Raw genomic sequence first — 27,770 nt, forward strand, 5'->3', positions numbered from 1 at the left:
GCCCGGGTACCTGTCTCAGAGGCCCCAAAGCCAAATCCTGATTGCTCAGCGGGCTGGAAGGCGTGGCCTCAGCCCCGCCCCGCCCCGCCTCACCACAAAGCGGTTGGTTGCGGCAGGGACTACACCGGTGTATCATGGGAGCGGCCCGGGCTACACGTTAAAAACACTAAGGGGAGCGCGCGAAGCTCAACTTGGCGCTCGACGGGGGCCGTTAGCCGCCCCAGAGCGCGCGGAGCCGCAGAGGCGTAGCTGGACTACAACGCAGTGCATCTCGGGAGGCCAACTCGACTGGACCGGGTGAGAGGACAGAGGTGGCTCGATGGGCGGCCCGAAGGCCGGGGATCATGGCGGGCAGGCGGGCCCAGCCAGGTTCAGCCCCGCCCCGACCCGCCGCTCCCCACCCCCGGCCGGCCTCGCGTGCCTTCCCGCAGCACTGCTGTCCCCGGGATGCTGAGCGCCCACCGTCTCCCCGCAGCCCCCTCATGCCCGGCTGCGAGCTGCCCGTGGGCACCTGCCCGGACATGTGCCCGGCCGCCGAGCGCGCCCAGCGCGAAAGGGAGCACCGCCTGCACCGCTTGGAGGCGGTGCCGGGTTGCCGCCAGTACCCGCCCCGCGCCGATCCGCAGCGCGCGGTGAAGGAGTACAGCCGACCCGCCGCCGGCAAGCCCCGGCCCCCGCCCAGCCAGTTGCGTCCGCCCTCCGTGCTGCTGGCCACCGTGCGCTACCTGGCCGGTGAGGTGGCGGAGAGCGCCGACATCGCCCGCGCCGAGGTGGCCAGCTTCGTGGCAGACCGCTTGCGAGCTGTGCGCCTGGACCTGGCGCTGCAGGGAGCGGGCGACGCCGAGGCAGCGGTGGTGCTGGAGGCGGCGCTGGCCACGCTGCTGGCCGTAGTGGCGCGGCTCGGGCCCGACGCGGCGCGGGGACCCGCGGACCCGGTGCTGCTGCAGGCCCAGGTGCAGGAGGGCTTCGGCTCGCTGCGGCGCTGCTACGCGCGGGGCGCCGGGCCGCACCCCCGCCAACCCGCCTTCCAGGGTCTCTTTCTGCTCTATAACCTGGGTGAGTCGGGATCCTGGCGGCTGGGCAGAGCGTGGGGACAGGAGCCCACCATGACAGTGGAGGTAGGGAAAGGAAGGATTAGCTTTAACATCTCACCATTAGCCCCCTCCCAGGACAGCACAAGATCCACCGAGCCCCGACGTGGGACCTCGGGCCCACCTCTAGGTCTTAGTTGTCTCAGGAATAAAAGTGGAGGGGGCAAGGGTGGAAAGGGAGAGTTGGTCTAAATAGTGATTTTCAAACTTTTTTTTTTTTTTTTGAGTCTCGCTGTGTCGCCCAGGCTGGAGTGCAGTGGCGCGATCTCGGCTCACTGCAACCTCCGCCTCCCTGGGTCAAGCGATTCTTCTGCCTCAGCCTCCTGAGTAGCTGGGATCACAGGCGCGCGCCACCACACCCAGCTAATTTTTGTATTTAGTAGAGACGGGGGTTTCACCATGTTGGTCAGGCTGGTCTCGAACTCCTGACCTCGTGATCCGCCCACCTTGGCCTCACAAAGTGCTGGGATTACAGGCGTGAGCCACCGCGCCCGGCTGATTTTCAAACTCTTTTAACCTCCCCGCCCAGTCAGGGTTACCAAGCAAACAAGAACACATATGCCCACGAATATACCTGAGACAGAAGTTTAAGGCATTAGAGATACTTTCTATGGGCGATGCATTCCAATAAACTCTTATTATTTGTTTCTTTCTTTGTTTTTGAGACAGAGTCTAGCTCTGTCGCCCAGGCTGGAGTGCGGTGGCATGATCTTGCCTAACTGCAACCTCCGCCTCCCGGGTTCAGGCTATTCGCCTGCGTCAGCCTCCCAAAGAGCTGGGACTACAGGCTTGCGCCACCACGCCCGGCTAGTGTTTGGATATTTAGTAGAGACAGGCCAACACCATGTTGGCCATGCTGGTCTCGAACTCCTGACCTCAAAATGATAGCTCACCTCTGCCTCCCAAAGTGCTGGGATTACAGGCGTGAGTCACCGCACCCGGCCTGTTTGTGTTTTTTGAGACAGGGTCTCACTCTTGCCCAGGCTGGAGTACAGTGGCTTAATTATAGTTCACTGCAGCCTCAACCTCGTGGGCTCAAGGGATCCTTCTGCCTCAGCCTTCCAAGTAGCTGGGACCACAGATGTATGCAATCACACCCGGCTAACTTAAAAAAATTTTTTTTGTAGAGATGGGATCTCGCATGTTGCCACTCGAATTCCTGGGCTCAAGTGATCCTCCTGCCCCACCCTCCCAAGTAGCCGGGTGCGGCCATCATGCCCAGTGAATGGTTTATTTTTGTCCACACTGTTCCTCTGAAGAAGGCATGGTAATTATCCCTGGTCTAGTGGGGGAAGAAATCGAAGCCCAGGGTGGTGAGGTGACTTGCCTGTTGACACAGCACTGGTTAACAGTAGTAGTGGCAGGACCATGATTTTCTTTTCTTTTAATTTTTTAAAATTTATTTTTATATAGGGATTGGAGTCTTGCCATGTTGACCAGGTTGCTCTCAAACTCCTGGGCTAAAGTGATCCTACCGCGTTGGTCTCCCAAAGTGCTGGGATTACAGGCATGAGCCACTGTGCCCAAATAAGCTGTGTTCTGGCTGGGCCCTCTCTACTAAAAATGCAGAAATTAGCTGGGTGTGGTGGCGCATACCCGTAATCCCAGCTACTCAGGAGGCTGATGCAGGAGAATCGCCTGAACCTGGGAGGTAGTGGAGATTGCAGTGAGCCAAGAGCCACTATACTTCAGCCTGGGTGACAAAGCAAGTCTGTCTCAAAAAAAAAAAAAAAAAAAAAAAAGGCCCTGCCCTGTACAATTTTAACAAAATGCTGTTGACTTCACAACCTACTTATTGGTCAGAAGCCCCAGTTTACAAATGAGGGCCAAGGTTCCAGTGTCTGAGACTCTTCCAGAAGGGAAGCAGGGGCAGAGTCTCCTGAAGGAAGGGGCCTTCCCAGGTGGTCAGGGGAAAGTGGGGCAGAGTTGGCTTCCAAAACTGTGGGTACAGGGAAGCCAGGGTAGTGGGAAATCCAAGTCAGAAAACTTGGACTGGGGTCAGGCTCAACTACATACCCGCCCTAGGACACTCTCAGGCGAATCATTCAATTATCTGGGCCAGCTTCCCAAATCCGTAAACCCTGCCCACTTCAGTGTTGTAAGTAAGGATCTGGACTGCAGGAAGTCAAGAGCCAGAGGCCACTCATTCAAATATAGGTTGGGGAAGGAGCCAAAGGCTGGCCCTTAGAGGGGAGAGGGAAGTTGGGCTAGGCCTAGAGAAGGGGCGTGGTCGAGTAGAGAGGAAGGACAGGGTGTTGGGAGGGGAGATGAGCCTGATCCTGTAAGGACCAGGCGTCCTCATTCTGGCTTCCCGCTCTCACAGGCTCGGTGGAAGCCCTGCATGAGGTTCTACAGCTGCCTGCTGCCCTGCGCGCCTGCCCGCCCCTCCGCAAGGCCTTGGCGGTAGATGCTGCCTTCCGAGAGGGCAATGCTGCCCGCCTGTTCCGTCTGCTCCAGACCCTGCCCTACCTGCCAAGTTGCGCTGTGCAGTGCCATGTGGGCCATGCCCGCCGGGAAGCCCTGGCCCGCTTCGCTCGTGCCTTTAGCACCCCCAAGGGCCAGACCTTGCCTCTGGGCTTCATGGTCAACCTCCTGGCCCTGGATGGACTCAGGGAAGCACGGGACCTGTGCCAGGCCCACGGGCTGCCCTTGGACGGAGAGGAGAGAGTTGTGTTCCTGAGGGGTCGCTACGTGGAGGAAGGGCTACCGCCTGCCAGTACGTGCAAGGTGTTAGTGGAGAGCAAACTTCGAGGACGTACCCTGGAGGAGGTGGTCATGGCAGAGGAGGAAGATGAGGGCGCGGACAGACCTGGGTCCCCAGCCTGAGGAGGGAGCGTGAGCCTCCCAGAGCCCCAGGACTGGGCCAGAGCACTTAGGTTTCTTTTTCCATGGTTTCCAGATAATAAAAGGAACTTGTTTTGTTGGTACCAGTCACTAGATGTGATTTATTTGAGGGGCTGTTGTAGGGAGTTAGGATACACAGCATGCAGGGAGAGGAACGCAGACTAGGCAAGGCCTAAGGTACCCCAAGACTCACTTTCGCCACTGGTCCTTGGCCTTGATGACCTGAGTTGGCATCTGAGGTTGGCATGCATCCCATCTCCACCCACCCGCCACCAAGGGCAGTTGGTGGTTTTGCCATCCCATCCCTGTCCCCTGCTGCCCACCCTCTGCCACCTAAGCACCAGGATGAGGGTGAGTTGCATTAGGGCTTGCCACTCCCCTCAGGGACCTCAAGCTGTTGCCTGAGAAGCTTGAGAGGGTCCTGTGGTAGTGCCCCCTTCTGGCACCAAGGAAGACCAGGACATCTCAGGAAAGCAGGCAGGAGAGGGTTGGAGTAAAGGGAGGGCTGAAGAAAGAGGGCTGGGGTCAGAGGTCAGCCACAGGCCTCAGGGTGGCTGCCGCACCCTCCAGGGCTGTCACCACAATGCTGAGCTGTCTCTGGACCTCAGCCCAAGCTTCAGATCCAGAAGCTGTGTCCCTGGCCCTGGAGCAGGCATTGGATAGGCCCGGGAATGTGACTACGGAGCCCGTGCGAGGTGCCCAGAGCACATGGCTGACAAGAGAAATGGGACAGGATCAGGGTCAGTCAGTCAGGGGCCAGGAAAGAGAAGCCTGGGCCTAGAACTGGCTCAGCTCCTGTACGCAGCGAGGCAGAAAAGCACCCCTGTCCACTTGTCTCTGAAGGCCAGGGAGCTCTTACAGCAGTGGCGGTGGGGGGAGGAAATGTGGGTTCCAGTCCTAGCTCCCAGAGGGACCCTCAAGCAACTTTCCTCCCCTCCCTGAGCCTTACATTCCCATCTTCTTCAGTGGCTGGGTTGCACTCTAAAGGGCAGAGAAGCTGACCACCTCGTCTCAGGTGGGGAGCCATTGTCCGGCCCCACCTGGAGGCACCTCCCAGGACTCTGGGACAGACTCACCTGTAGTAGCGTTCCTCTGGGAAGGCTCTAGGGTTCAGAAAGGTCCGTTCCAAGAGCATCAACTGGTCATTGAGCATCCGGACCTGCAGGGGGCTGGTGGGGAGGCAGGAACTGCCAGTCACCCTGGAGCCAGCAGCCCAGCTACCAGCCTGGTATCCTGCCCTGGGTGCTGCCCTCCCAGCCCCTGCCCGCTGCCCTTGCTCACTCAGGGCTGCCCTTCTGCAGTGTTGATATGCGTTGGCCCAAGGCTGCAGCTTCTGCCTCAAACTTCTCCACTGCAGTCACCAGAGGCCCTGTGAGGAACAAGCAGTGGCTCAGTCCTGGGGGTGCAGGGCTCCCCATACCTCAGGGTCAGGGCTGTGCCTACCCAGGCTGATGCTGTGCTGCTCCAGCAGGGCCCCGAGATCTTGCTGGGCTGCCTGCAGGAAGCTGCGGAGTGTCTCACTGTAGTCACTGACTTTGAGGGGCAGGAAGAAGCTGTCACTGAGCCGGAGAATCACACTCCCCGCTGTCCGGGCCACAGCCTGATGGCTGCTGAAGCCTGCGGCAAGGTGACAAGGCCAGGGCTCAGTCTTCAGCCTCTCCTGTCCTGGTCTCAGGATGCCCCTTGTCTCCCTCCTCACCTGGGTCCAAAAACTTGTCCACATAGTCAAAGGTGTCAAAGGCTGTATGGTAGGTGGGGTAGATCCTGGCTGAAGTCTTGCTCTGGGGGAACAAAGCCCAGAGGTGACAGGCTTGGGATGGGAAGTGGGAGAAGGTGTACCTCCAGTGAGCTGCAAAATGTGGGCATTATCTCCACTGAATCTTGGCCATGTCTGTGAGGTGGCTTCTAGAATTCCCACAGAAAAGGAAACTGAAGCTCAGAGAGGTTAACCTGCTGATATCACATAGCTAATTAGTGGAAGAGCTGGGTCTGGTGCCAGTTTCCAGTTTCACAGAAAGGAGAAGAACCTGGGGCTTTGGGGTCAGATAGATTCAAATCCCAGCTCTACTACCAAGAATCGCTGTGGCTGTGAGGTGGAGAACATACTTTTTGGAGCATCAAACAGGGAGGTGCCAGCTGGGCACTCTGCACCCCTTGTCTTGTTTTTACCTTCATGCCAACGCTCACGCCAATGGTCTGAGTTAATCAATGCTGAGATTAACTTCCCCCCTCCCACCCCCGCCCCTACATTTTAAGATCTTTGGAAACAGAATGCTTCTCACAGGCAATGCCATCTTACAACTGGTTGGAAGCGGTGGTTTTTTTTTCCCTTCCTGAATATTGCATAACATAACGGCACATCTTATAATCAGTAGTATCTTACATTTGATAAAATAACATAGATGAGCATAAAGAGGTGCTTGAAAAGGTTAAACTTGGCAGAGGCCGGGCACCAAGGCTCACACCTGTAATCCCAGCACTTTAGGAGGCTGAGGCGGGAGGATGGTTTGAGCCCAGGAGTTCAAGACCAGCCTGGCAACAAAGCAGGACTCCGTCTATATAAAACGTGTGTGTGTATTTCTGTGTGTGTGTGTATTTTTTTAAGAAACTTGGCAGAGGTAGCAATGAGTAAAGGTGCAGGGTTCAGTCTGTATGAGAACAGCCACAAGGAGAGGAGGGGGCGCATGCAGCAAGGTACCGAGGCAGGGACGGAGGGGCGCCTGCTCACCCGGTCATACGTATAGGCGATGTCCATGGAGGAGATGCCCAGGAAGTGAATGAAGGGTGCATAGTCGCTGCCAGCACCCAGAGAACCCAAGCTGCGGGAAGGAAGGGGGCCGGGATAAAGAGCGCTGGGCCGGACCGCCTCGCTCCGGGCCCCCTTCTGTCCCTGGGCTTACCTGGGGACCAGGCCGTACACCGGGCTGCTGCGGTTGAAGTACCGGATCCAGTTGTCGTAGATGCTCAGGTCGCCAGGGCCTGGTGAGCGGATCTGGCCGGAAGGAGAATTTAGTCTCGGTGCGCGGCCCTCCCCAGCCCCAACAACAGGGCGGGTTCTCCACCGGTCTCCTGCCCACCCGTGGTCCAGTCCTTACGAGGCTTGCCCCAGCCTCAGTCCAGCCCCAGCAGATCTAGAGAGTACCACTCCCCAGCCCCGCCCACCCGTGCGGCCTCCGCCGCACGCGGCCCGCCCCAGCTAGTTCAGCCCCGCCCGGCCTGCCCCCTTCCACCTCTTTGGTTGCAGAGAAGACGACACTCTGGACAGGGGGCGTCCCCTGCACCCTAAGGGTAGCGTTGGCTGTGGGAGGAGGGGAGAAAGACTATTTGGGCCCCAGCCCCTTCTTTTACCCACCCAGTCGTCCCGCCGTCTCCTCCCCTTTCCTGCCCCACCACCCGCATACCAAACACCGAGATGTCCACGTTGATGTAGGCCACCGTGCGCTCCTGCAGCTTGTTGAAGAACTCCTGCGGGTGCGAGGGGCGACGTCAGCCCCGCGCCGTTCTGTCCTGGGAACCCCTTTCGATCCCCTACCCTGTAGGGCCACTCACTTCTGTGAATTCCGTGGAGCCAATGAGCCCAAACTCCTCAGCCCCCCAGCTCGCAAACACGATTGATCTGCGAGGACGCCAGGTGCCTGGGAATGGGGGATAGAGGGTTGGAGGACAGGGTCCTCCTGATCCTAGGGTGCCTTAGGAGAAAGGCTGCTGACGTGAGGAGGGGAGAGCGGGAAAAGGCGGGGCAGCTGGTGACAGGATGTCCTGGCACCCTGCAGCCAGGCCTTCCAGGAGGCTCCCGCACCAAACACTGACCCCAACTCCAAGCCCCCTGAAGGGTCGGGTGGTCCCTTCTACCAGAATGCCTACTGCCCCTCTCTCTCTGTGGGCATGCTCTGGGAAGACTTCCGACCCTCCACCCTCAACCCCCGCCTCCAGGCCAAACTCCATAGCCATCTTCACTTGGTGATAACACAGGAACATTTCCTGTTAGGGCATTATCCACGTGGAACCAATCCCTACAACAATGCCTTGAGGGAGATACTATTATTATTTCCGTTTCACAGTTGAAGAAGCTGAGAGAAGCTAAATGACTTTCCCAGGGTCACACGGCTGGTAGGCAGCAGAGCCAGTTTCAAATCCAGATATTTGGCTCCACACTGTGGGTATAGGGACTGGAGGTGGAAGCCAGGTTGCAGGATGCTCCGCCTCCCGGGTTCAGGCAGGAGAATCGCTTGAGCCTGGGAGGTAGAGGTTGCAGTGAGCTGAGATCGTGCCACTGCATCCAGCCTGAGGGAATGAGTCTCACTCTGTGGCCCAGGTTGGAGTGCAGTGGTGCGATCTCGGCTCCCCACACCCTCAACTTCCTGGGGTCCAGCGATCCTCTCACCTCAACCTCCCAAGTAGCTGGGACCACAGGCACACACCACCGCGCCTGGCCGATTACTGTATTTTTGGTAGAGATGGGGTTTCTCCATGTTGCCCAGGCCAGTCTTGAACTCCTGAGCTCAAGTGATCCACGCACTTCAGCCTCCCAAAGTGCTGAGATTACAGGTGTGAGCCACCGCAACCAGCAAATGAAGAATTTTTCAGTGTGATGTGATTACACACTTGCAATTATACATTTTTACAATTTTTTCTGCCAAAAATATATAATCTAAATCAAATGAGCCAAACCCAAATTGAGGGTTATTTGACAAAATAATAGGATAATAATAGCAGGATCATGAAAGACAAAGAACAGCTAAACAATTATTATAGACTAAAGGAAACTAGTAACCAGATCACTAGTGTGATCCTGGATTGGAGCTTGGGCCAAAAAATTATTTTGCTATCAAGGTCATCACTGGGCACAGTGGCTCACGCCTGTAATCCCAACACTTTGGGAGGCTGAGGCAAGGAGGATCACTTAAGCCCAAGAGTTCGAGACCAGCCTCAGTAACACAGCAAGACCTTGTCTCTACAAAAAGTAAAAAAGTATCAGGGCTTGGTGGCGCACACACCTGTAGTCCCAGCTAATCAGGAAGCTGAGGCAGGAGGATCGCTTGAGCCCAGGAGGTCGAGCAAGCAGTGAGCTGACTGCACCACTGCACTCCAGGCTGGGCAACAGAGTGAGACCCTGTCTCAAAAAATATTTTTTTCTTTTTTTTGAGACGGAGTCTCACTCTCATCAACCAGGCTGGAGTGCAGTGGCGCAATCAGCTCACTGCAACCTCTGCCCCCCAGGTTCAAGCGATTCTCCTGCCTCAGCCTCCCGAGTAGCTGGGATTACAGGCACCCACCACCACGCCCAGCTAATTTTTGTATTTTCAGTAGAGATGGGGTTTTACCACATTGGCCAGGCTGGTGTTGAACTCCTGACCTCAGGTGATCCACCCACCCCGGCCTTCCAAAGTGCTGGGATTACAGGCATGAGCCACCACGCCCAGCTGGAAGTATTTAAAAGTTGTGGGGGCTAGCGCGGTGACTCACGCCTGTAATCCCAGCACTTTGGGAGGCCGAGGCGGGCGGATCACGAGGTCAGGAGATTGAGACCATCCTGGCTAACACGGTGAAACCCCATCTCTACTAAAAATACAAAAAATTAGCCAGGCGTGGTGGCGGGTGCCTGTAGTCCCAGCTACTCGGGAGGCTGAGGCAGGAGAATGGCGCAAACCTAGGAGGCAGAGCTTGCAGTGAGCCGAGATGGCGCCACTGCACTCCAACCTGGGCGACAGAGCAAGACTCTGTCTAAATTAAAAAAAAAAAAAGTTGTGGAAAATTGGCTGGGCACATTGGCTCACACCTGTAATCCCAGCACTTTGGAAGGCCAGGGCGGGTGGATCACCTGAGGTCAGGAGTTCGACACCAGCCTGGCCAACACGGTAAAACCCCATCTCTACTGAAAATACAAAAATTAGCCAGGCGTGGTGGCGCATGCCTGTAATCCCAGCTACTCGGGAGGCTGAGGCAGGGGAATGGCTTGAACCTGGAGGGCAGAGGTTGCAGTGAGCCAGATTGCGCCACTGCACTCCAGCCTGGGTCACAGAGCAAGACTGTGTCTCAAAATAATAATAATAATAATACTTCAGACAAAAACATATATAGTTATATTATAAATAGCCAAGGCTTTTTTCCCCTATTTTTTGTAGAGACAGGGGTCTCGGTATGTTCCCCAGGCTGGTCTTAAACTCTTGGGCTCAAGCGATCCTCCTGCCTCTGCCTCCCAACGTGCTGGGATTATTGGCATGAGTCACCGTGCCTGGCCCATATATTATACAGAGATAGAAAGCAAACGTGATGAAACATTAATATTAGGAGTGTCTGTATAAGAGGCTTCTTTGTACTATTTTTACATCTCTGTAAGTCTGAAATTATTTCAACATACAACACTTTGACAAACAAAAAAATATGGGAATTTCTGCGCTACCCATAAGGGTAAAGTCAAAAGCCCAGCCTCTCTCCACAAGCTTGTCCATTCCCTCCACCCCTGGCTTCTGAGCTGATCTCAGCAACACCTGTGGTTTCACAGACTGTTTTGCTACCAACTCCCCAAGTCATCTCTCAAGTCTCTCTCTCCTTTCTTTCTTTCTTTCTTTTTTTTCTTTTTTTTTTTTTAGACAGGGTCCTTTTCTGTTGCCCAGGCTGGAGTGCAGTAGCGTGATCACGGCTTACTGCAGCCTCAACCTCCCAGGCTCAAGTGTTCCTCCCACACAGCCTCCGAAGTAGCTGGAACCACAGGCACATGCCACCATGCCTGGCTATTTTTTTTTGTTTATTTTTTGTAAAGACAAGGTCTCACAAGGTTGGTCTCGAACTCCTGGGCTCAAGCAATCCGCCCACCTCAGCCTCCGAAAGTGCAGGGATAACAGGCATGAACCACTGTGGCCAGACTTCAGGTCTCATTTCTGAACTGCGACATCATATCATACAAGCGGGGGGATGGAGTTTGACAGCAGTGGCGTGTTTGTGTGCAATTACAGTTGAGTGGGTATCGGTTCAAATGCCATGCTTAGCACTCTGGGATATTATATGTAAGGGAAGATGAAGAAGTTCTGGAGCCAATGGCAGTGATGGTTGCACAACTTTAGAAATGTACTTAATGCCACTGAATCAAATACTTACAAACGTAAAACTGGTCAATTTTGTTATGTATATTTTACCATGAATTTTTAAAACTAACGAAAGAGGGCCTGGCGTGGGAACTCAACGCCTGTGGATCACTTGAGTCCTGGAGTTCAAGACCAGCTTAGGCAACACAGCGAGACCCCATCTCTATAAAAATAAATAACTAAAACTAAAACAAGAAATTAATATGGGAAGACCCAGATTCACATCTTCCTTCTAGATCTGTCCTAGATCCGCCCAGTTATTTTTCTTAAATGGCACTAATGTCGAGTCGCTTAGACCACAGCCCTCGACTTGTCCTCCCTCTTGCCCCTGGAGCCAGCAGACCCGGGCCCAGCAGCCTGTCCCTGCCCCACTGCCCTCCATCCTGGTCCAAGCCCCACAGCATCTCCAGCCCTGGAATGACAAGCGTCTGCCTGGCCCCCCTATGTGGCGTGCCCTTCCCCTGCTCCCCGCTTTTTTTTTTAGAGGGGTCTTGCTCCATTCTCCAGGCTGGAGTGCAGTGGCGCGATCTCAGCTCACTGCAACCTCTGCCTCCCAGGTTCAAATGATTCTCCTGCCTCAGCCTCCCAAGTAGCAGGGACTATAGGTGCACACCACCATGCCCTGCTAATTTTTGTATTTTTAGTAGAGACGGGGTTTCACCATGTTGGCCAGGCTGGTCTCGAACTCCTGACCTCGTGATCTGCCTGCCTCGGCCTCCCAGAGTGCTGGGATTACAGGCGTGAGCCACTGTGCCTGGCCAGGAGCCGTTTAACATGAGGACTCTATCATGTCCCTCTCCTGCGTGAAATCCTTCACCGGCTTCCCACAACCCTTGGACTGAACTCCAAACTCCTCAGCCTGGCCTGGCCCTGCCTGCTCTGCCACCTCGCCCAGCCCTGCCCACCTCCTTTCCGGCTGCCACCTCCTTGCCCTCCTCTCCTTCCCTGAAGCACTGAAACGCTGAAGTGCTGCCTCCACTGAGAGACTTGTCCCAACCTGGCCTGCCACGTCAAAGGCACACAAGACATTAGAGACATCAGAGTTAACAATCGGCTGCCGTCCCTGACCCAGCTGAGCTAAAGTTCCCGGAGGGCAGAGCCTGGGCGCTGCCTGCTTCACAGCAGCATCGGGCCTCGCTCCATCCAGGCACACGGGAGGCACTTGGAAGCGGCACATGAATCAACCCACAGTCTATTCCCTGTACCACACTGGGCTGCTGCAGGCCAAGGCTGGTGTCATGCATGTCTGCCCCCAGGGCCCTCAGGCATGGCACAAGGAGCACTGCAGTGTGAGGGAGAGGAGGTGGAACAGGAAGGGGACCTCCGGGGGCGAAGGTCCCTGGTCCAGGGGAGGGGGCCGCCTCACCCTTCTTCAGCAGGGTCCCCAGGACACGGGAGAGCTCCAGGAGGATGGCGGTGCCACTGCTGGGGTCCACAGCCCCGTGCACCCAGCTGTCTCGGTGGTTCCCATACAGCACGTAGCGATCTGGCCAGAGGAAAAGGGGCAGAGAACCAGAGGAGAGGGAGAGGTGGGCAGGGGGAGCTGGGCTGGGTGGTGGCAAGGGCAGGGCTGGATGAGGACAGCGGCATCCAGAGCAGAGCAGGGGCCTGGGGTGCAGGCAGCAAGAGGAGGGCTCACCAGGCTCCACAGCCCCACGGATGATGCCCAGGACGTTGGAAGAGTTCCTCAGCTCCAGGCGGTTGTAGACGCTCACATTCACCTGGCTGGGGAGGGTGAAGGGTGTGAGAAGACTCTTGGCCTTGCCCACTGCCCCCCACCCAGTGCAGGAGACACTGAGGCCCGGAGCTGGAAAGTGACGTGGCAAGGTCATTCATTGGCCCCGAAGTACCAAGAGAGGCAGCAAGGCTGGAGCCAGGCTCTCCTGCCTACTCGCTGGGTAGGTACTTATTGGGTACTTAGTCCCTGACTAGGCTCTGGGCAATGATGGCGACAGATGTGGACCTGGTGCTCGTGGGGCCTCCCTCTCCTGAGTGAGACAGACCAGGAGGACAGGAACAGCTGGGTGAAGGGGCCTGGGAGGAGAGGGCACCTGGAGGCCAGTGGGTGCTGTAGGGAGGGAGGTTGGTGCAGGTTGGGAGTGGCAGGGGCCCTGATTTGGGAAGGAGCTTGGCATCTTCAAGAGAGGGAGTCGTGGGGTGCAGACGTCAAGATGAGGTGGGAGGGGCAGGGGAATCCCTGCAGGAAACAGCAGCAGCTGTTTCACAGGCTTCCCCAAAAACAAGACATATTTTGGGGTCAGGAGAGGGTCTGGGAGACAGAAGAAAGGGAAAAAGGTCAGGTTTTGAAGTGGAAAGAGGGAACATCATCACAAGGGAAGGGGAGAGGTGAGTTGGGGGAGAGGGCAACTGAGGGAGACCTGGTCTGGCTGCATCTCACCTGTCTGCTGGGAAGTCTCCGTCAGCCCGGAAGCCGGGACCCAACCTGTAGTGGCAGCCCAGTGCTCCCTGCCAGGTGGCTGGGGCCAAAGTTCCGTTGAGGTTACTGGGGAGGAGGAAGAGGCCCTTCAGGGTAAATGTGAGTGTGGGGCTTGAAGTCTGGAGGCCACTGGGGGCTGGGCAGGACACCCCAGGGCACAAACTCACCAGAGCAGGTCTCTTGCATCCTGGAAGCCAATGGGCTGTGTAGGAATTGGGGGAAATCCGGAGACATTGGCAAGGTCCACGCGGAAGGAAGAGGGGACGGCTGGAAGGTAGGGAGTCAGAGGGTCCCCAAAATACTCGTAGTAGGAGCCTCGCTCCACTCCTGAGGGGGGCAGGTACCAGGAGTTGGGAAAGGTTTCGTCGGGTGAGCTCAGCCCATCGTTGATGTCAGCAGGGTCTGTGTACACCAGCACCCCGGCTATCCCGTGCTTGGCAGCGTTCACAGCCTGCAGTGGGCAGAGGAGGCTGTGTGTAAGGGAGGGACCGGGACCAGATATGTCCTATTCCTCTTCCTCCTTCCTCGACTGTGGAAGCCAGGATAGACCAATCTTCCATGGGCAAGATGACGTTTGCACAAGTCATTTATGGCAGTGCCTCTTGCAACAGTAAAGGCCAGTTCGGCACAGCCAAGCCTGTGCCTATCAGTGGAGTCTGGTTGAATAACAGGGACATCCTACAGTGGAATACCATGAAGCTGCATAAAATAACACAGTTGTGTACTCATGTCCACAGCAGCATTATCCTCAACGGCCAAAAGGAGGAAATAGCCCAAGTGTCCATCAACAGATGAATGGCTAAACCAAATGTGGGCTGTAACATACAATGGAGGCCGGGTGTGGTGGCTCACGCCTGTAATCCCAACACTTTGGGAGGCTGAGGCAGGCAGATCACCTGAGGTGGGATCACCTGAGGTCAAGACCAGCAGGGAGATCACCTGAGGTCAAGACCAGCAGGTAGATCACCTGAGGTCAAGACCAGCCTGGCCAACATGGTGAAACCTTGTCTCTACTAAAAATACAAAAATTAGCCAGGTGTGGTGGTACACACCTGTAGTCCCAGCTATTTGGGAGGCTGAGGCACGAGAATCGCCTGAACCTGGGAGGTGGAGGTTGCAGTGAGCTGAGATCATGCCACTGCACTCCAGCCTAGGTGACAGAGCAAGACCCTGTCTCAAAAAAACCCCAACAAACAAACAAACAAAAAACAATGGAATATTATTCAGCCTAAAAAGAAATAAAGTTCTGATACATCAATGAGCCTTGAAGATGTTAAGTGAAATAAGCCAGACATAAAAAGACAAATATCTTATACTTTCACTTATGCGAGGTACCTAGAATAGGCAAATTTGTAGAGACAGAAAGTAGAATTGAGGTTACAGAAAATAGAATAGGGGCTGGGGCAGGGACCTGGGGAGTTATTGTTAAATAAAGTTTCTGTTTGAAATGATGAAAAGGTTCTGGAAATGGGTAGTGGTGATGGTTAATGAATAATCTGTGTATTTCTACACTGCTTGTTCCCCTTTCTTTTTCTTTTCCTTTTTTCCCTTTCTTTTCTTCCTTCCTTTCTCTCCACCTTCCTTCTTTCTTTCTCTTTTCCCAGCTCTTATTATGGACACCTTTTTTTTTTTTTTTTTTTTTTGAGATGAGGTCTTGCTCTTGTCCCCCAGGCTGGAGTGCAATGGCTTGATCTCAGCTCACTGCAACCTCTGCCTCCTGGGTTCAAGTGATTCTCCTGCCTCAACCTCTGAGTAGCTGGGATTACAGGTGCCTGCCACCATGAGCGGCTATTTTTTGTATTTTTAGTAGAGACAGGGTTTCACCATGTTGGCCAGGCTGGTCTCGAACTCCTGACCTCAGGTAATCCACCTGCCTTGGCCTCCGAAAGTGCTGGGATTACAGGCATGAGCCACCGCGCCCAGCCCACTTTTTAAAAAATTGTGGTAAAATACACATAACATAAACTTAGCATGTGGAGTATGCAGTTCAGTGGCATTCAGTACATCCATATTGTGCAACATCACCACCATTCATCTCTAGAACTCTTCATCTGACAAATCCGAAACTCGGTCCCCATTAAATACCAACTATCCCTTCCCCTCTCTCATTCTACTCTTTTTATATTAATTTTGTTTGTTTGTTTGTTTTTTGTTTTTAGAGATGGAGTCTCGCTCTGTCGCCCAGGCTGGAGTGCAGTGGCACAATCTTGGCTCACTTCAACCTCCACCTCCTGGGTTCAAGCAATTCTCCTGCCTCAGCCTCCTGAGTAGCTAGGACTACAGGTGCACGCTGCCACACCCAGCTAATTTTTTTTTTTTTGTATTTTAGTAGAGATGGGGTTTCACCGTGTTGCCCAGGCTGGTCTTGAACTCCTGAACTCAGGCAATCCGCCTGCCTTGGCCCCCCAAAGTGCTAGGATTACAAGCGTGAGCCACCACGCCCACGCCCAGTCTTTTTTTTTTTTTTTTTTTTTTTTAAATCAGAGTCTCGCTGTCTCCCAGGCTGGAGAGTGCAGTGGTGCAATCTCAGCTCACTACCATCTCTGCCTCCCAGGTTCAAGCAGTTCATCTGCCTGAGCCTCCCCAGTAGCTGGGATTACAGGCATGCACCACCATGCGTGGCTAATTTTGTATTTTGAGTAGAGATGGAGTTTCACCATGTTGGCCAGGCTGGCCTTGATCTCCTGACCTCAGGTGATCTGCCCACTTCGGCCTCCCAAAGTGCTGGGATTATAGGCGTGAGCCACAGCGCCCGGCCCCTAGTCAGAATTTTTGATGGAAAAGAAATGGCAGGGAGAGGGCCAACATGAGGGACTTAAGTTGAATATTCAAAACTATTTCACAGGAGGACTTAGACTTCTGGAATACCAAACCTGAAAATTGTACTCAACCCCTTTATTTCCTACAGCTCAGAGAGGGTCAGGGAGGCATCCGAGGCCACACAGCCCATTGGTGGGACAACCCGAAAACACCTTGCCTTTCCTGCCCCACCCTGGGGCTTGGTTCCCCACTCAACACTGCCTCTTCTCCTTCCCCTTCCCCTCACTTCCTCCAGTCCACTGCCCAGCCCCTTCCTCACCGAGGCCTCCTGCACTGGGGGGCTGCCACTCACCTTGGCCCCACGCCCTACACCCCCATAGCGAGTCAGGGCGATGGTGCCTTCAAGTTTGATGCCCTGAGTCTGTAGCTCCTTAAAGTCTTCTTCCGCGCCCCGGTTGGCATAGACGAGGAGGCCCTAGTCCCAAGAGGGGGTGATCCTTAGAGCTGGGCCCAGCGAAGTGTGGGTGGGGAAGGGGGGGTGGAAGTTTGCATGGCAGGAGGGAGAATTTAGATTCTGTTCCCCCACCTCACCCAGAGCTTGTAAGCTCCCCAAGAACAGTCACCCCTCGTTTCCTCCATGTCTGGGTGCCCTGTAACAGACCTGGCCTTGAGCAGAGCCACTAGTGTTTGTTGAATGACTGATGGAGGAAAGGAGCAGCGATGGAGTGTCCCGGTGAGTAAATTCGGGAGGGCGCGCTGTGCCCCAGTTGAGGCACGTTCCCTGGGTCAGGGTGGGGAGAACCCTGGGTGGAACCAAGGGAGCTGGGCCAGGGCAGTAGGGGGGGTTCTGGGCCCACCTGTGGGGTTCCAGAAGGAGCATAGGCAGCATAGGGTTGTACCACATCTGGCCCCCCTTGCTCCCCGGTCACGTTCTCCTCAGTCCGGTGGCAGGAGTGGATGATGCCCCCAGTGGGGCCCACTGTTGGAGGGGTGGCAGTATCATGGCTGGGCCCAGCAACTCCCCCCCCCCGGGCATTCCCAAGACTGGGCAGGACCTCACCGATGTCCACGACGTTGGGCTGCTCCTGGCTAGGGAAGGACAGCAGCACTTCGTACGTGGAGGCCTCGGCCGAGTCCAGGCCTGACTCTGGGTCCTTCCAGCGCTGCAGCAGCAGCTGCACCAGGTCCTCATCCCGAGGGCTGGAGGCCAGGTGTGGCTCCCTGGAGAGTTCTCTGCAGGGTGGGCAGAGGGAGGGGCAGGGCCAGCATCAGGGAGGGGGCCTCTGGCAAACGGAGGAGCAGATGGCCCCACCTCTCACCTGAGGTTCTCCCGGATCCTGTGGGCATCCAGCTGCTCCATGACGGTCTCCAGGATCTCCAGGTCCAGGTCCTGGGGGGCCGGTGAGTTGGCTTTTTTGGGGATGGCAAAGTGGCCAAGGATGATCCCCAGCCCCAAGAGGGCAGCAGCCCCCAGCCCCAGCCCCAACACCTTCGTCCACTGCATCCTGCGGACTCTTGGCCAGCTGGGGTAGGACTGGTCTATAGGTTATTCCCTATAGAGGGGGTGTCGTGCCTGGTTAAACATTACCCCATGGGTGGCACTGCCCTTTGACCCCCAGCTGGCAGGGAGAGTGAGGGAACATCCCGCAGTGAGAGCCAGGAGCCATCCACATCCACCACATCCTGCACCATTTGCCTGGAATGGCTCTCCAAGGGCAGCAAGGTCACCCAGGGACACTGAAGCCGAGAGGGAAGGGGCTCATCCAGGGTGTCCCAGGAAAACAGAGGCCAAGCCAGGGCTGGAACTCAGAGCTCCTGTGTTCACAGCAGGGCCGTGCCCACTGCCCACCCTCACTGCCTCTGCCTCCCTCCAAGGCAGCTGATCTACAGCATACCCAGCCCTGCCTGCCTGAGCAGATTTTGAGTTGAGATCCCCCTTCTTGCTGGACGTAAGCTGTGTGACCTTGGGCAATTCACTCAGCTTCTCTACACCTGTTTTCTTTTTTTTTTTTTCTAGACTGTGTCTTCCACTGACACCCAGGCTGGAGTCCAGTGGCGCGATTTCGGCTCACTGCAACCTCCACCTCCCGGGCTCAAGTGATTCGCCTGCATCGGCCTCCTGAGTAGCTGGGATTACGGGTGTGCACCACCATGTCCAGCTAATTTTAGTATTTTTAGTAGAGATGGGGTTTCACCATGTTGGCCAGGCTGGTCTCAAACTCCTGATCTCAGGTGATCACCCGCCTCAGCCTCCCAAAGTGCTGGGATGACAGGAGTGAGCCACCGTGCCGGCTATGGTGTCATTTTCATTAAAAAATATGGCATCTGTAGAAATAGCTAGTGCAGTGTCTGACATGTAGTGGGAGCTCATCAATTTTAACTACTCATCCCTCATCTGACCCCGGAAAATGTAAGGCCTAGAGCTAAAGGAAGAAGGAGGACCCAGAAGAACTCTCTGCGTCTATCCTGAAGGGAGCCCAGCGATACGAGGAATGGGAGTCCTGGGAAGGGAGGCTGTCCCAGAGGATGCAGCAAGGGAAGCCCATGCCTCCCTGGCGAGGTGACTTCCTATTCTATCCCCTGGCTCTGCCTGGACTCCGTCATCCACCCTCCTATTTATCCATCCACCCATCCCTCCATTCACTTATTCATTCCTTCCTTTATACATGCAAGCACTGTTCATTCTGTGCTATACTAGAGCCATGCAAGGCTGTGGGGAAGCAAAATCCAGCAGGCGAGGCAGACAGGCTTTGGGTTCAGCCATGTGGTAAGTGCCCTGTAGAGGGAGGATCACCATGCTCCCAGTGAAAGAGTGAGGAGTTCTGACTAGGAGGGAACATCTGAGGGGGTCCTCCAAGGCTGAAAAGGTGTTCCAGCATTTGCAAGGGCTGAGAGGGAAGTGAGACCCCAAGTATGCCATACACATACTGAGCCTCTTCCAGACCTCACGGAGAGCCAGGAGGGGCTGGGGGGGTCCCTAGGGACTTGAGCTGGGACTTCTCCCACCCTCCCATGGCCTATCCTGCCTTGACTCTGCCTCGCAGGTTGCAGCCCATGGATGGGCTCAAAGATGCCTGCAGAGCTTGGGGGCTGGATCAGGGCAGAGCGTGTGTGTGTGTGTGTGTGCACGTGCATGTGTGTGTGTGTGAGATTTCACAGACCCCTCTCAGAGCAGCCTCCTTCCTGCTCACAACCCCATTTTGCCGGCACCACCATCTCTTGTGCTGCTGGTGAGGAGGGTCAGCATGGGAGGACTAGGGGTGGCTGGGAAGGGATGTCATGTGATCAGTGACTTCAGGGAGGTGCACCAGGAAGCCACAGTTCTTGGCAACGTGATTATCGACGCCCAGAATATGACCTTGGATCTTATCAGAAGCCCATCGGTGCAGGGAGCATACACCTTCCTTATGAGGACACAGGACAGTCACCACCAGGTGGGGAGTGGGATGCCAAGGTCAGCTGATAAGTTGAGGGACTGAGGCAGCAACCCCATGGTCCTACCCCACCCACTCCTGGAAGGATTTAACCCCTCAATCATGTGAAGTCACAAACAGGACGCCTGGACAAAAGTGTGTGACATCTGAGTGATAACACCTGGGACTGTGGTTTGTGTTGGAGAGTGTGTAAACAGCTGTGTGTGTGACACCCAAGAGATCCACTCAGGCTGTTGGAATCCACTGGTGTCTACATGGCTGTAGGCACCAGACGTTAACTTGGTCAATTTTCTTTCCTCCATCTTTGCTGTGTGGGTGGTATGGCCCCTCCCAGAACATTCTGGATTGTGGGAGTTCCTAGAAATAACTTACGGTAGTTAGAGCACATGAACACCTTTCATTTTCCTGCCTTATTCTCCCAATGGCTCTGGGTCCAAGGGGTCTTCAATCCTCCAGGACCAGCAATGCACTGCTGCTGGCTCCCTCCCCACTCTCCACCTGCCCCACACACTCGCCTCCGTCCCACCCTCCTTCACCTCCCACGTGTACTCACCTTGCCCAGTTTGAGGCCCTGGAAGCCCTCTTAACCCCCAATCCTCTCTGCTTTGGTCACATCCACTGGGAAAACGCCATTCTGGTTACTTCTTACTCACTCTCTGCTTCTTCTGTGCCTGCACCCTTGCCCCTGGATGTGCCTGCAGAGTCACGTGGCCTCCCGGACGCCATGTTGTGAAGACACTCAAGCAGCCCTGTGGACAGGCCTCATGGTGAGGCGCTAAAGCCTCCTGCCAACATTCAGCACTAACTTGCCAGCCCTGTGAATAAACCAACTTGGAAATGGGTCCTCCAGCACCAGCCAAGCCGTCAGAATACAGCGGCCCCTGCTGGAATCTTGACTGCAGCCTCACGAGAGTCCCTCAGCCAGTACCACCCAACCAAGCCACTTTCAGATTCTTAACCTGTGGACACTGTGTGAGATAATACATGTTTATGGTTTTGGGCTACTAGGTTTTGGAGTGATTATAACCGAGCAAAATAGGCCAGGCGCGGTGGCTCACGCCTATAATCCCAGCACTTTGGGAGGCGGAGACGTGCGGATCACGAGGTGAGGAGATCGAGACCATCCTGGCTAACATGGTGAAAGCCCGTCTCTACTCAAAATACAAAAAAATTCGCCGGGCGTGGTGGCGGGCACCTGTAGTCCCAGCTACTCTGGAGGCTGAGGCAGGAGAATGGCGTGAACCTGGGAGGCAGAGCTTGCAGTGAGCCGAGATCGCGCCTCTGCACTCCAGCCTGGGTGACAGAGTGAGACTCCGTCTCAAGAGAAAAAAAAAAAAACAAAAAAAACCACAGCAAAATAGAGTACCAATACAAATGACTAAATATAGACCAGAAACCCGCAAGTATATGTCTCCAATGTAACCTATCCCCGAACTCTTGTATTTCCAGCTGCCTAATTTTTTTTTTTTTTTTTTTGAGACAGAGTTTCGCTTTTGTTGCCCAGGCTGGAGTGCAATGGCGCGATCTCGGCTCACCGCAACCTCTGCCTCCCAGGTTCAAGTGATTCTCCTGCCTCAGCCTCCTGAGTAGCTGGGATCACAGGCATGCGCCACCATGCCCAGCTAATTTTGTGTTTTTAGTAAATATAGGGTTTCTCCATGTTGGTCAGGCTGGTCTCGAACTCCGAACCTCAGGTGATCCGCCCGCCTCGGCCTCCCAAAGTGCTGGGATTACAGGCGTGAGCCACCATGCCCAGCCTGCAGTGGCCTCTTAACTGGCCTCTCTGATTGTATTCTTCTCCCCTCTAGTTTTTTTCTCTACATAGCAGTCAGACTCATCTTTGTGAAACCCAGGTCCGCCATGTCACAACCGTGCTCACAGCCCTCCAAGTCTCCCTTTACACTCAGAGTAACAGTCATGACAGTGGCCATAGAGCCCTTCATGTCTCAGACCTGGTCCCCTCCCTGTCCTCCTCACTCACGGCTCCTGTAGCTCTGGCCTGCTGCTGTCCCCTGAGCCTACCAGGCACACTCCTGACTCAGTGCCTTTGTGTTGGCAGCTCCCGCTCCCTAGAACCCTGCTCCCCAGCTGTCCACAGGGCTCCTTCCCTCAGGTCCTTTGTGTCTTTGCTCAAATGTCACTTCTCAATGAGCTCTTCCCTGACTACTCTATCTGAAATTGCATTCCTGGCTGGGTGCAGTGGCTCATACCTATAATCCCAACACTTTGGGAGGCTGAGGCAGGAAGATCACTTGAGTCCAGAAGTTCAAGACCAGCCTGGGCAACATAGTGAGAATCCATGTTTAAAAATACATAAATAAAATAAAATTGCATTCCTCCCCCTCCCTCAGGCTTCCTCTTCCTCTGTGGCTTCATTTTTCTCCATTGCATCTATCCTCATGTTACTTGTTCATTATTTCTTGCTGCCCCTCCCAGAGCGTAAGTTCTACCAGGGCAGGCATCTTTGTTTTATTCACTGCCGAAGCCCCAGAGTCCAGAGCAGTGCCCGGCACCTATGAGGCACTCAACAAGTATTTGTAGATTGGAGGCAAAGCTGACCTACGCCAGCACAGCAACTCAACACTCCTGCTCCAGCTGTCTTCTGTCCAAGGGGTGTTCAGAGCAATAAGAGATGTAAAAGGTGGGCACGAGACCCCTGGGAAGCAGACCCCCTCTGGGTAAGCCCCACCAGACTGCCAAGGCAGCCATGCATAGGACACCTGCGTAACAGGCGCAGGTGCCCTCACAAGATGGGGATGGGATCTAACAGACTTTCAGTGCTGGGTGTTCCCAAAGGATGACGTTGCAGGATGGAGGAAGGCCCTGCCAGGCTGCAGGGTCTGGCCACCCTCTTGGGCAGGAATACCAGGCCCTTTAGTGGGGAAGGGAGCCTGCTGGGAACACTAGTACTCAGAGCTGCTCCCACTGGGCCTGCAAAGCCAGTTTGGGGGCCGGGGTAGATCCACTGGAGATCAGATAACAGTCGCCAACACATGGAATGCACCAAGTCCACACTAAATCATTCATCCTCCGAGGTGGACACAATGGAACCCCATGTTACAGATGAAGATGTGTGTCCAGGCACTCAGTCAAGGTCACACCAGACAGCAAGGGGTGGAGCTGAGAGTGGAATGCAGCGCCTGCACATTCACGAAGCTATCCCACCTGCCATCACTAGGCAGGAGAGAGGCATCCCATTCTGCCCCTCACTAGAGAAATGGTGCCAGCCAGACAGAGGAGGCTGATTTGCTAACCCAAGCCCAGTGCCTTGATGACAGAGGCCCAGGAGGTGTGGGCACAGCTTGTGACTCACATGGTAGCCTCCTTTGACTGGGAGAAATGTGTGTGAATGAAAGGACCAGGTAACACCCTGGGGCCCACGCAGCTTTGCTGTGGGACCTTCCTTGACAGGAACCTCTGGGCTGGGCTGGGACTGCTTGGATGCAGTGTCAACAGGAGTGGCTGCAGAGACTGACCTCAGGACAGCCAGTGAAGGATCCCTGAGCTGCAGAACCATGGCCAGGATGCATTCGAATCTATAAGCACTTCTGTGGTTTGGAGCTGGTTGGGGAGGGGGCTCCGTAATAGACTCCATTTCCTGCAGCCAAGCAGTATTCATGTAACCTTATTCGAGCGCTGTCCCAGGCTGAGACATAATTAAATAAAAGCATAATTAGCCGGGTGCAGTGGCTCACACCTGTAATCCCAGCACTTTGGGAGGCCGAGGCAGGTGGATCACAAGGTCAGAAGATCGAGACCACCCTGGCTAACACGGTGAAACCCCGTCTCTACTAAAAATATAAAAAACTAGCCAGGCATGGTGGCGGGTGCCTGTAGTCCCAGCTACTCGGGAGGCTGAGGCAGGAGAATGCCATGAAGCCAGGAGGCAGAGGTTGCAGTGAGCTGAGATTGCGCCACTGCACTGTAGCGTGGACTACAGAACAAGACTCTGTCGCAAAAAAAAAAAAAAAAAAAAAGCATAATTAGTCTCTCTGTGTCCTTTTAAAGGAAACATCAAATGGGACCATGCTGATGACTGCACCTTATTGACAGAAGTCCTTAAATGGGTAATTGATTTAGCTGTTGATCCAACTATCATCAACCTCAGTACCCTATGATTCCCTTTGGGAAAATTGCAAGACAGCTGTTTGTACAGCAGGGCCCCTGGTCAAGGACAGGTCAGGAAGTAGGTGGTTGGGGAGGTCTGAGATCCCTACAGCCATCAGGTGAGGAGGGTAGAGTCTCAGAAGGGGTGGGCTGCTAAGTCAGAGATGTTAGTCTGGGAGCGGTAGCTAATGCCTGTAATCCCAGCATGTTGGCAGGCTGAGGCGGGAGGATTCTTTGAGCCCAAGAGTTTGAGACCAGCCTGAGTAATATAGCAAGACCCTGTCTCTATTTATAAAAATAAAATGTAAAAATATGAAGAAAAGAGATGTTAGCTCAGCTCAATTCAGCCTGAAGCTGGGGCAGAATCAAATAGTCACTAATCAAGCACTTCATCAGTTACTTTGCCCAGGCCTGATCCCTAGGAGTCTGGTGTAAGTGAAACCAGGCCTGGGGAGGAGCCACAAACCTGAATTTCCATCCTCTTGGCTGTTGTCTCCCTACAGTGAACATAAGGCAAAATGATCATCCCCAGCCCGTTCCGTGTCACATGAGGATTAACGAAGGAATTCGGCATGGTGGATCTTTTACCATCCATTAGACCTAGATGCTGTAAAGTTAGAGGTTACTTTACAGAAAACTGATTAAGATGCAAAATGATTTCTGCCCAGTGAATAATACAAGCCTTAGAGTTATGGGACTTTTTATTTTATTTTAAATTAAAAAAAAAATTTTTTTTTTGAGATAGTGTCTTGCTCTGTCGTCCAGGCTGGAGTACAGTGGTGCCACCTTGGTGCGCTGAAACCTCAGCCTCCCAGATTCAAGTGATTCTCGTGCCTCAGCCTCCCAAGTAGCTGGGATTACAGGCACGTGCCACCACACCTGGCTACTTTTTGTATTTTTAGTAGAGACCAGGTTTTTCCATGTTGGCCACACTGGTCTCAAACTCCTGACCTCAGGTGATCCGCCCACCTTGGGCTCCCAAAGTGCTGGGATTACAGGTGTGAGCCACTGTGACCGGCCCGGGTTATGGGATTTTAAAAATAAATGCCCTTTAGAATATTAACCAATTTTGTATGTAATTTAGCAATCTTCTATCAGGATTCCTTGCTTTCTCCCCCTTGACTATATACGTGTCAGTTTTTTGTATTCTTTTTTGCAACCCCATTGGTGGAGGGGGGTTGGGGGCTCCCAGGAGGCCCTGGGCCAGAGGGCTCCTGGGTTGGAGGTGAAACTCAAAATCGATATGTATCTCCAGGCCTGAGGGGTGTAGGATGCGGGCCCTTGGGGAGTTGCCACCACCTCTCTCTGCCCCCCAACCCCATGACTTACAAAGGGGAAGGGACTTTTCCAAGGTCACCAGATGGTTAGTGGCTCTTCCCCTATCCCTCCCCCGCCTACACCCCAGTATCCTTCTGCACTTTGGAGTTAGAGCAGGTACCCAGATCCTCCGGGGAGGGACTGCGGCCCCTTTCTGGCCTCACCCCAGTGCTTATCTTGGGAACATCGCCCTTGAGCTCTCATCTCCAGGCTGACAACAACCAGGCCTGGAACCTTCTGTGAGGGGTGGGGGGAGGGCAGGGCCATGTCGGGGAGGGGTAGATGCAGAATGGGTGAGCTGAGGGAGTGGGGGTGATGTCAGAGGGTGGCTGAGGGGCTGAGCTCAGTGTGGACGTGGTGACCTCCTGCTCCCCACCTGAGCCCAGGGCCCACAGACACTTGGTGAAGCTGAAGCTTAGCTTCCAAGTTTATTTCTGGGATCTAGGGAGGAGCTGGCTGAAGGAGCGGCCTCCCGAGGAGGTGTCCGACCTCTGGCCTGGGGCCCGGCCAGGCCTGACCCTGGTCTCTGTGGTCATGGGGCAGGTCAGGCAGCATGAAGAGGAGACCTGCCTTCCGGGGGTTTGGGTCACTGCAGGCAGAGACAGCTCGAGTGAGCAGCATGGGGCAGCCGCCTCTTCCCTCCCCGCCGCCATGGCTGCCCGCACACCTGAGCAGAGCCACCTCCAGCAGGGCCTGGCTTTCCTCCTGCAGGGCCTTCACTTCATCCTGGATGGCCTGGGCCTCCTCCTGGATGGCCTGGGCTCCCTCCTTCAGGCTCTTATACAATAAGGTGGGCTGGACAAAGGGTTGCAGGGCTCGAGGTGGGTAGCCAGCCGTGCAGGACAACCTGAGGCCCCTCTAGGAGAGCTGGGCTGGGAGGCAGGGAGGAGGCAAGACAAAGAAATGGGGTCCTGGCTCAGGGTCTTACCAGATTCTGCAGCTTCTCCCCCAGGGCCAGGTTGTGCACTTGGGTGGTGTTCAGTGACTCCTGAAGCCTAGGGTTGAAAAACAGACCCCTCCCACCTCAGCCAGGCTTTTGTTCCAGGCAGCACTCCCCACCCCTCCCACCTCCTGCATCAGCCACCTCGTCCTATAGCCACCTGGGACCAGTGTTTCACTAAGAGCCCAGTCTTCCTGTCCCGGCAAAACCACAGGTGGGATGGGAATTGTTCTCCCTGAGTGATTGGTAGCAGGGGACCGAGAGAGAGACTAATTATGCTTTTTGTCTTCCTTTGCAAGAGCAGGGCAGGCTGCTTCTGTGGGTGGGCTAGAAACCCTCTGAGGCTCCCCTTGGAAGGGGTGGGTGGTATAGGGCTAGCCGCTCCTTTGGGCTGTAGGCAGGGTTGCAACAGGATTCTCTGTGGCTCCAGGCCAGTGACAGGGCCAATGCTGGAACCAGCCCTGCCTAGGCGCTCCAGGTCAGCTGTGTATGAATGGGAGAGCTGATCACTCAGGTCTATGGCCTGGAAGCCTCCGTCATGCCCTGCCCCCACCTCAGGACCTTTGCTGACAGACGGGGCTCTGACCCCAGCATTACCTGAGAGGGGCGAGCGGCCATGGGATTGTGTGGACCCCAGCTCCAGAGCCCGACATCCAGAGAACAAGCCCCTCCCCCAGACTGAACGCTCCTCAAGTTCTTGGACAATTAAAGGTGGGGGTTCCTGAATGCCCATTCACCAGCCACGTGGGCCCTGACCTGAAAGCCAGGCCTGGCCTTGGTCGGGGGAAGCCCTGTCACCCTACCCGCTCCCATCTGCCCGCCCAGCTCACCTCATGCAGTCATTCTGCAACTGCCTGATCTCCTTTGAGGTCCGCTGGGGGCCCCAGTCTTCCTGATCTAAGAACTGGTACTCCTGGATCTCTGAGTCCCTGGAGCAAGTGGGTAGTGAAGGTCAGGCCGGAGGGTCTAGGGGATGAGGGAAGTGGGTGGGTGGTGTGGGGGTGCCCAGCCAAAGGCCCCGGCTTCAGCAGGCCTCTCTGGGCCTCCTCTCTGCACGGGCCAGGACTGAGTCCTAGCCCAGGTTTGAATGTTTCTGGGTGTGGGGTGGGGAGAAACACCATCCACCTCCCCCAGTTTTGTGCATGCCTGCATGTGCCTGCATGGGCACTCTCTCTCTCTCTCTCTCTCATGCAGCCTTACGATTCAGGGTCTTTTGGCTCAGTGGGCTCAGAGGTGTTCAGGAGTGTAAACAGGAACGTGACGGTGGGTTCCAGTTGTTCTGAGGAAGGTGGCTTTGCAGAGAAAGCGCCAAGGTGACTGGAGAGGGTCACGGCTGCTCGCCCAAGAGCCTGGGTCCTCCCACACCCCCCATCCTTGCCATCTCCCTGTCTTTCAGGGGCCCCATTGTCTGTATCCCCCACCCTGTAGGGAAAGCCTGGTAAGAGGTATGAATGGGACCTGTCCAGGAGGCCCTCCAGTGCTGAACTCCCCTGCACCCATTCCTCAGCCCTGAACCCAGGAGCTGGGCCTGGACGCCCTGACAGCTGGAAGCTGGGTGTGACGACGGGGGTTCAGGCCTCCATTCAGATACAGGAAGAATTTCTCCAGCTCTCCTGCCTCCCCTGCCCACTGCCTTGGGAGGCCCTGGGGTTTCCCATCACCTCCAAGTTCCGCTCCTCGGAAGCCTGAGGGCCCTTAGGTTCTTGCTCCTCAACAGGCTGCACCACTGGCTTGTTGGCCAGCTTGGAGTGGGCT

The 27,770-nt window shown here is 55.1% G+C and overlaps 2 protein-coding genes across 9 annotated transcripts; one reads left to right on the top strand and one right to left on the bottom strand.

Moving 5' to 3' along the window:
* The first annotated feature begins 91 nt into the window (after positions 1 to 91).
* SAC3D1 (SAC3 domain containing 1) lies at positions 92 to 4,018 on the top strand. 3 transcript variants are annotated; one of them, XM_063783042.1, is made up of 3 exons: positions 95 to 1,056; positions 2,219 to 2,358; positions 3,415 to 4,018. In XM_063783042.1, the coding sequence occupies exons 1-2, from the start codon at positions 345 to 347 to the stop codon at positions 2,314 to 2,316; spliced, it is 810 nt and encodes a 269-aa protein (XP_063639112.1). In that variant the 5' UTR covers positions 95 to 344; the 3' UTR covers positions 2,317 to 2,358; positions 3,415 to 4,018. The 3 variants fall into 3 exon arrangements, with proteins under 3 accessions (XP_016776696.1, XP_063639112.1, XP_054518423.1); XM_016921207.3 differs by lacking the exon at positions 2,219 to 2,358 and having other exon boundaries at positions 92 to 1,056; XM_054662448.2 differs by lacking the exon at positions 2,219 to 2,358 and having other exon boundaries at positions 95 to 1,118.
* On the bottom strand, positions 4,017 to 26,044 carry NAALADL1 (N-acetylated alpha-linked acidic dipeptidase like 1). 6 transcript variants are annotated; one of them, XM_063783041.1, is made up of 20 exons: positions 26,004 to 26,044; positions 20,205 to 20,400; positions 17,537 to 17,607; positions 17,278 to 17,450; positions 17,075 to 17,196; positions 16,570 to 16,692; positions 13,625 to 13,908; positions 13,419 to 13,523; positions 12,660 to 12,745; positions 12,387 to 12,506; positions 7,485 to 7,570; positions 7,337 to 7,400; positions 7,166 to 7,233; positions 6,836 to 6,927; positions 6,664 to 6,754; positions 5,635 to 5,716; positions 5,379 to 5,552; positions 5,217 to 5,304; positions 5,012 to 5,104; positions 4,017 to 4,647 (listed from the first exon to the last, which is right to left on the bottom strand). In XM_063783041.1, the coding sequence occupies exons 3-20, from the start codon at positions 17,575 to 17,577 to the stop codon at positions 4,461 to 4,463; spliced, it is 2,079 nt and encodes a 692-aa protein (XP_063639111.1). In that variant the 5' UTR covers positions 17,578 to 17,607; positions 20,205 to 20,400; positions 26,004 to 26,044; the 3' UTR covers positions 4,017 to 4,460. The 6 variants fall into 6 exon arrangements, 5 of the variants coding, with proteins under 5 accessions (XP_063639111.1, XP_024203019.1, XP_016776693.1 ...); XM_024347251.3 differs by having other exon boundaries at positions 12,387 to 12,745; XM_016921204.4 differs by lacking the exons at positions 20,205 to 20,400; positions 26,004 to 26,044 and having other exon boundaries at positions 17,537 to 17,736.
* Positions 26,045 to 27,770: the final 1,726 nt, after the last annotated feature.

Source organism: Pan troglodytes, chromosome 9 (assembly GCF_028858775.2).
Source record: "Pan troglodytes isolate AG18354 chromosome 9, NHGRI_mPanTro3-v2.0_pri, whole genome shotgun sequence".
NCBI classification, from domain to species: domain Eukaryota; kingdom Metazoa; phylum Chordata; class Mammalia; order Primates; family Hominidae; genus Pan; species Pan troglodytes.